The sequence below is a fragment of the Lolium rigidum genome, chromosome 7 (genome assembly GCF_022539505.1).
Source record: "Lolium rigidum isolate FL_2022 chromosome 7, APGP_CSIRO_Lrig_0.1, whole genome shotgun sequence".
Classification (NCBI taxonomy): Eukaryota; Viridiplantae; Streptophyta; class Magnoliopsida; order Poales; family Poaceae; genus Lolium; species Lolium rigidum.
In genome coordinates this window covers 232,072,001-232,080,553 of record NC_061514.1, presented here as the reverse complement: position 1 = coordinate 232,080,553, position 8,553 = coordinate 232,072,001, and the positions used below count along the sequence as shown (strand labels likewise).

Here is an 8,553-nt window from a genome sequence, read left to right as displayed (position 1 = left end):
AATCGTCTGCACACACATACACATCACCCACTCAAATCTGTTTCAATGTGACACGACGCAAGTCATGAAACGAAGCTCTCCTTCCCTCCAGGTAGCCCACCTCATCGATGAGTAGATCCAAACCACCTTTTCTTTACCATTTATAAACATAAAGTCGCGAGCCACTCCGCATTGAGACATTCAAAGATTTCATGAATAGATTGTCATAGAAAATGAATCAGGGAGAAGGTAGGAATGGCTTGGATTGGAGTTAAGCTGGGGGAGTGGTTCACCGGCGCCTCCAAGGTTTGCTCGGTTTGAGCACAAGCCTGTCCTAGCATAAACTTTGGTTACCTCATCACATTGCCAAATTTTGTTAGTAAAACTTACGAAAAATAAACTATAATTGACAGAGTAGATGGCATTGCCCAATAATTGGCAACAATACAACCCTAGACCAAATATTTAATCATGACCAAACAATTGGTACGGTGGATTAAGGAGAATTACTAAAAACAACAAACTGATTTCAAACATTGAGCAGCATATAAACAATGGATGTCGATTCTTTTTTCTATCATCGAACAATCGAACAGTGCAACTAAAACATCAAGTGAAACTACACCAACAGTCATTACTACGCTTGCAAAGATTACAAACCAAGGAATATCGATAGCATGTCCTGCGTATACTTCCTATTGCTTTCATCATCACACAAGTCTGCATAATTTTTCCGCCTACTGTTTCTGTCATTGCGTAGGGTCTGTAGGTAAGTTCATGTAGTGGCGCATGTTGCTCCAACAATAGACCAGGAGCAAAATTGTAAACCAGAAAGAAAGAACCTCCTGTTCTGCTTAATCTTCTTTCTTCTCTTTCTTCGGCACAGGCTTTTGGTACATAATTATCTGACTCAAGATTGTACCATTTGTCGCGATGCCAATTACAGAGCCCATAAGAACTTTCCAGGAGTCAAGGGTCCACAGGAGTACAGCAATAAGAAAGCAAATACATCGAATAGACAGCACTGATTATTAATTGTATGTACATTATTGATTGTATGTACGTAGGTGTCACTGATTAAGTGATTATTGATTACTAATACCATATTCTTTCAAAAAGACTCGAGCTACGTATCTTCCAGATAAACTCAAACTAACAGGATTTTGAATGAGCAAATCAGTATGAAAACTCAATACGTTCACTAATCATGTATAAGGGGAAATAAAGCATATTGCAAATAATGTACATAAAACGGTTAGCTTGTCAAGAAGCAAATAAAACAGCTACATCAGAGTAAAGTAATGAGCTCTAATCAGAACCAAAGGATACCACTTAATGGAGTCTTCTCCTGGATACTGGTAAAAACTCTTACTGCATCAGAAAGGAGCATTAAATAATTAGCCAGCTTTCAACGATATATATAAGGAGAAACTTAAAATAAAACTCAATGAAAGAAAACAATAACCAAAGGCCAAAAGTACTTTGCCAAATAAGAATATGAATGGTTTGAGTCATCAATCATCTTAGTTGGAGTATTCAGTATTACAAAATTCAACGATGCTAATACTATTTTAGTTTCACAGCAAGTAATATCATAATGAAAAAGAACTGCAACTCAAAAAATGATTGCTTCAAAACTTCTTGCCAAACTATTCAAACTTACCAAGGGAACCAGCAAAATTCATGAAACAAGTCAGGAAGCTTAGCTCGCCAGTGCTCTTATTCTGCATAACACCAACAACAGATTTATAGTAAAATACATCTCGTCACATAAAAGAAGGTTTGGAAATAGTTTACTAAAAGGGTACAATAAAGTGCTAGTCACAACATATGTGATGTCATTTATCCTGCTGATAAAAACCAACTTGCTACAAAAAAAGAAGCATATATAGCTTGGAGTTGTAGGATGTAACAGAAAATAAACAACGTACTGTGAAATTTTTCCATATCTGCGGTACTCTGGCACAAAAGAAGATGGCGTGCTGTGAAGCCTGCAAAATATATTTAGCTCCAAGATCAAAAGATGAGCTCATACAAAAAAAAGTTAAAAGTGTTACACGACAGAAAATTCCATTTGCTACTTACATAAAGGAGTTCAAAAAGACCTGGATCAATTTTTCCAGCCAAAACAATCGGAGCTAATCCACAATATCTGAACAACCACTGTTAGGGAAAGCAGGTAGCATAAATAATTAACTAATAAAATCAGCATAAAGTTATTAAATTCAACTGATTTGCCAAAAGAATTCCATTTGCGTTAGCATATACTTGTTGCGATACCTAATATTTTTAATAATAAATTCGTGGAAAAAGGATACACCAAAGCTTTTATCCATGTTTTGCTTCCCATCGGTGGCGAGTAATAGTAAATGATTGCAATTAAGATTATTGCTGCAAGCAAAACAGACATTGGTTATAAATATCGCTGAATATTTTCTATGCAGCTTTATCAACAGAAAAGATAGTAATGATATTTCACTACTCTCAACTTAAACCATTAGGTCAAAGACAAACCTTGGATCAACAGAAAAGCTAGCTCTCCATAAGCTGAAAAGGGCAGTCCTTTATGAATACAATATGCCAGAGCAATTGTGTAGCCAATGAGCTCAAGCTCAAAGGATGCAACACTAAGTCCTCTAACACTTCCATGTTTTAAAATCTTCAGTATCTGCAACAAAAAGCACCATATTAAGTAAACATCAAAAAAGAGAAGGCTGTCTATAGAAGCAAGAATTCACAAAAATGATCACCGGAACAACTTTTGCAACTGAATCATGTTCTACATTTTATTGTAATTATAGATGCAATTTAGGAAACATCCAGGTGCAGATCATTCAGTAAGTCATGGATGTGATAATGTGATCCTATACGCTACTTTTTTCCAACATTTGATCTTAAATAACCTAATCTTACGAAGACCACAGATCATGTTTGCCACGCGAGGGCTTCAGCTAGCAGCACATAGATGAGAAAGAGAATCAATCTCTAAGTCGCTGCTGGAAGAAATGGTGGGAGAGTTATCAAGTTGCCACGTAGTGGATATTATGCCGAACCCGCGGACCTCTAAGGCGCAACTCCAGCTATGGAGGGATTGCCGCACAACAGCTGCAGGGGAAGTAGTAAAGTGGGAGGGATAATAGATCTGTTTATTTTCTGCTTTCCTTAAGGAGCTAGAGGTTGGCATTATATACCCAACGTACATGACTTGAGGCCTGAGGCCAAAATCCTAACAAACATGGAAAGGACTAAAAAAACTCAAAAACTAACTATTGAGATGAGATCATATTTAATTAAAACAATAGAGATTGATTCTTTTTCCCATCTATGCGCTGCTAGCTGAAACCCTCACGTGAGAAGACAACTGCAATCTCTTCTTTGACGCACAGCAGACAGCGGAAGCTGAGAAGGTGGGTATTGCCTCCTTCCATCTCGTGGTGACGTGACTCCCAGCAGTGGTATGGCCAGGACAAGGATGTCTACGGCCAACCGCCATGGCACCAGCTTTTACCGCGTTGGTTAATACCCGATGTGGTCCACCTTCCTGCAGCAACACCCTTGGCAAGCTCATCTCCCTCAAGTGCAAGTGCCTGGTGGCAGACTTCAACAAGCCATACAATGCCCTACTTGGTCGTGCGCTGCGTCTACCAGCTGCCCAGCAGGTGATGATTTACAACACTACTCTCCAGGAGCCTATCACACTCAATGTGGAGATGTGGCGGTCAACTTCTCTCCTGGAGGCAATGAGTTCGGCGTGCAGTTGTGAACGCCAGGAAAACTGGATACCCCCAGCTCCAGAACCAGCTGTGAGAGCTGCCAATGGTCTGCTTCTGGACGCTGACGTCCTCCCTGCTCCGGCTCACCTACCACGAGGAGTGGCTGCCGCATGAGCTGGGCACCAACGGTGCATGCTATCCCAGGCAAAGATGGTAACCTGCCAAGCTCAGGGCCTATGTTTCAACTGTGAGGAGCAGTTTGCTCCAGGTCACCGCTGCAAGAAGTTATATATGATGGCGGTAGATCCAGTCCTCGATGATGACAATGCAACTGATAATGGCTGATTTCTAGCAGCCTTATCCAGCTTATCAGCTCGATGACGAGCTGACTCACCAGGGGGGAGAAATGTCACATGAGGGCTTCAGCTTGCAGCACATAGATGGGAAAGAGAATCAATATCTATCCTTTTAATAATATAGGATCTTATCTCTAGAGTTACTTTCCAAGTTAGCTTAGTCCTTTCCATGTTTGTTAGGACCTCAAGTCATGTACGTTGGCTGTATAATGCCAACCTCTAGCTCCTTAAGGGAAGCAGAAACAGATCTATTATCCCTCCCACGTTACTTCTTCCTCTGCCTCTGTTGTGCAACAACCCCTCCACGGCTGAAGAAGTGCTTTAGAGGTCCACGGGTTCAGCGTAATATCCACTACGTGAGATGCTATTGTGTTTACCATCTTCATGAGAGGTTGAAAATTTGGCAATAGATAGGCCTCATACTTCCACAGGCTTTTATATACTGCAATCCTAATTTATAAGATTGATCGACTAACTTTAAAGGTTTGCAAATACAGCGGAGCATGTCACACCCACTATATCAGCAGTTCAGCAGCATGCACTTTCCATTACTACACTCCTACATGATACTTACAACACTGGTTGCCTGATTATCTCAATACATTAATTGATTAAATAAGCATAAAAAAATCTATTAAGCAGGTCACTACCAGTCTACAATGAAGTGCCAAAAATTCTGGAACCCTTTCTGCTATTGTAACAAACCGTGCTATGCAATACTCATAAACAAAAAACCCATTTTGTCGATTCCTCCTCAATGCATGGTTCTGTGACTTATCCTTTCCATTGCAATCGTTGGCGACAACAAAACGACAAACAAAAACTCGGATAGCCTTCCATCTTTTAATTAATTTCCAAAATTAGGCATAAGTATACAACACGTAAAAAAAATCAAACCCTGCCATGGGAAGAGGTGAAGAAGCAAACGCCTGCACAACCCAAACTAGTTCTTAATTCATGACAATAGATACAGGCACCTGAGGGATCTTGGTGACAGTGGATGTAGCGATCATGAAGTACCCAAGGACCGTTGACAAGAGCGGTAGTAGGGAGTCCTTGGGAGGGATCTTTGTACCCAGCGATGCTGACAGGATGTAACCTATGTCCATGCCCAATATTTTCACTGTTGTCCCAGTGGCTGATCTGCTTCCATTGTTCATGTCCAAAGTCTCAAAACTTTGGAAACCTGGCAGCGAGCAGGTTCCTGTCGAAGGTTTCCGTACGCAACAAGCCATCATCAAGGATGAGGGTTTCTTTGAAAGTTTTAGGATGGGAGCTGTAGGGATTGTAGGGCATGTTTTTCTGTGAACTGGCCAAGATTGGGCTGTACTAATGGTGGTGACAGAACAAAGCATGGGGAACCCAGATATCATGTTCGGCAATGAAGTTCTAGATTCAAGCAAGGGGCTGAGAAGCGAGAATTGCAAATGCCTGTGAGCTGGGAGACTTGTATTTCTCATGGGCAAGGAAGAAATTGCAGACTTCCATGCCCTACAGATAAACAATCACAAGGATCACGCAGTCACTCAGCAAGCAAACAAACAAAGAATTTCGCTGGTGGCTTCTCGATTCTCTGGTTTTATGCAAAATTTCGCACAGGGATCTCGGCATGCCGTGCAAAGGTCGCGGCCAAGCTAGGCAACCAAACAAACAGCCTTTTATGCACAATTCCGCACGCCATGCTCACGTAAAGAAGATGAAATCCCCCTCACGCCCACTCACCACCAGACGAGCTCACAGATCAGAACAGGCACACACAGAACGCGCATCTTTGGATTCATATGGCACAACTATCTACGGGTGACAAATGTTGTAATCTCGAGAAATCCAGGGAAAGCTACCTAATTGGGCCAGGCGATAAAAGGCAGTAACGAACCTGCGGGAGCTTGACGGTGGTGGAGGCGGCAACGATGCAGTAGCCGAGGAGCTTGGAAACGAGCGGGAGAAGGCATTCTTTCTCCGGGATCTTGGCATCCGAGAGCGCCGACAGGACGCAGCCGAAGTTCATGCCCAGGATCTCCAGCTCCATCGTCCCCAGATTCACCTTCATCACCATGCGAATCTCCAATTTCTCAAGTCGCTCACCTCTTGTACGTCAATGGCGTCTGGACTCCGACGGCGTTGCTGTTTCCCCACGGCGTTGCTTCTCCGTGTCCCCTGGCCGCGCAGGATAGAGAGAGAGTTGGCGTGCAGAGGAGGAGGAACAGCGATGCCCTCAATTGGGCTGAAATCACCCACGACTTTGACTGGCCCATTGAATTTCGTTTTTCTTTTGTAGAATCGACTAACCCATAGTATTATATACCAGGATATACTATTATACTATATCACATGTACTCAATTTGTTCCAAAATAATTGACATAACTTTATTTAGATATAGATAGTTTCGTTTCTCTTTTGTAGAATATCGATTGACCCATATTATCCCCTAAAAAAGCATATACCATGATATACTATTATACTATCATGTACTCCATGGGACTATGGGAGTACAAACCCTAAATTACATAGGGTGAGACACCTCTTATTAACATAGTTTTTGCCATGGAACTCTGTGATTCACACTTTACATGCAAATATTTGGTCAAGGTTTCATACATATGTATTAGGGTTAGGGGTGGGGGGAGAGATAGAGTGCGCTCTGAAAGAGAAAGCAATGGAAGGCTGATAGAAAGTGGGGAGGATTAAGTGTTGCGCTACGTAGAATTCATAACTTTTAAGATAGTACAAGACAAATACATGCAGAATTAAAGTAGAGGGATGTTTCTACAAAGTTGTAAATTGCAATGTGCCTTTTCTTGGCGAGCCTATATGAAATTCAGATAGCTCTGAAGATACTTGTCAAATACCGCAAGATATCAATGATGGCTCTCGCATTTAAAATAGTAAATTCGGTGATAAATGGGAGGACGCTAGAATTCTACTAGGATCGGTCCTCGTAATGAAACTTTGTGATTTCACACTTCACATGCAATTTGTTGGTCGAGAATTCACCACTTAGGAATATACAAATGTTTCAGGAATTACAAACTTCTAATAAAAAATTCATGGTTGAGGGATGGAATTTGAGGCCCGAGGAGGATACAAAAGGAAGCAAAGAGTGGAGCAATGAACAATATTATCCACGGCGTTCAACGATGGTACGAGTCCTCCGTGGCGTGCTTCCAGAACCTCGCTTCCCCTTCAGTCAGATCGCAGCGTGGGACAATGGCGTCGATGATCAAGCTTCGCTTCAATGTCTTTTTTCCTTTTTAGTGCTTGTTCTTCGTCACCTGTAAGCTGTTTTTCAGCATTTTGTAAACTCTGGCCGATGTGGGCTTTATTAATTTAAAGTCGGGCTCGTGGAGCCTTGAATCTAAAAAAACAATATTATCCACCATCTGATTGTGCACATATGCTAGATTCAATCCCTATGCAATATCGGAACATAATGATTTTTGGCAGCATGAACCCTGAGGCAAGAAACAATGCAGATCCAACAATAACAACGTGCACAGTAGATCCCGTGTACGCCAGAATCTCATTTCTCATTAACCTGCACATTTTTTGAGAGACTATACAAAATTCATATATTTCTGAAGACATTGGTTAAATTCCGAAATATGTCGAAGACAACTCATCATACATTCAAAGTGGTGCACACAAGTATGATCCATGGTAATTCGCAAAAAATAAAAGTATGATCCATGGTAGGAGTGTTCAAACCCGGTTCTAATTCCAAAATGAGACGTGCAAACCAGCGAGAATTGCCGACACCCCTAATCCTTAGTGCTCCCGTTCTGGGTCAAGCCATTGTCATGTTCTGCATTTTTGGGAGGTATTTTTTTCCTCCCTGATATCTTTCTTTTTTCTTCTTCAGAAATTGTATCAAGGTAGTGGAATACTTGTGTCAAACTTCATCTAATTTGTTGAAATAAAATACTCCTAGTATTTTATATTTTTGAATGACAGATTGCAACAGCACATAGTCAGTATCACCTCCTCAGCTCTTTAAAACTCTTTTACAAGAAGCAACGACGTTGGATCTTATCGGCTGCTTGGCGTCGACTAATCACCTCTCCATCATGACTATAAAACATGGTTATTAAACGCTTGATAACTGTAGCTATCTCAATCAATATTTCTGTCACGTTGCATCTTCTGCAAGAAGGCACGTCACTTTTCTCTCTATAAACAGCATGATGGAGAGGTTTCGTTTGCTCTCAATAAAGAAAAGGCCACCGTTTCTACCATTCATTTGCAACTAGCAGCAGCCCCCGATATCTTTTTTCTTCTTCCCAGATACGTCATGAAGAAGCTCATGTCGTTTAAGAGTCTGCCAGTGTGGGATCAAAATAACGACCCAGCAGCTGTTTATTCGAAACACTTTCTGCCTCAACAGATAGTGGCAGCAGCGTACAATTAGCACCAACCTTCAGCTGCGATGTAAGCCTCTGTACTTACAGCAGTTGACAATTTTGCAAGCAAATTACCTTTGCAAAGTCGATATCAGTGGCTAACAGCG

At 41.4% G+C, this 8,553-nt stretch overlaps 1 protein-coding gene across 1 annotated transcript; it reads right to left on the bottom strand.

Moving 5' to 3' along the window:
* Positions 1–545: 545 nt before the first annotated feature.
* On the bottom strand, positions 546–6,239 carry LOC124674505 (mannose-P-dolichol utilization defect 1 protein homolog 2-like). The gene is made up of 8 exons (XM_047210550.1): positions 5,925–6,239; positions 2,494–2,647; positions 2,298–2,370; positions 2,065–2,131; positions 1,911–1,970; positions 1,643–1,703; positions 1,309–1,350; positions 546–937 (listed from the first exon to the last, which is right to left on the bottom strand). Exons 1-8 carry the CDS (start codon positions 6,102–6,104, stop codon positions 834–836), a joined length of 741 nt encoding a protein of 246 aa, XP_047066506.1. The 5' UTR covers positions 6,105–6,239; the 3' UTR covers positions 546–833.
* Positions 6,240–8,553: the final 2,314 nt, after the last annotated feature.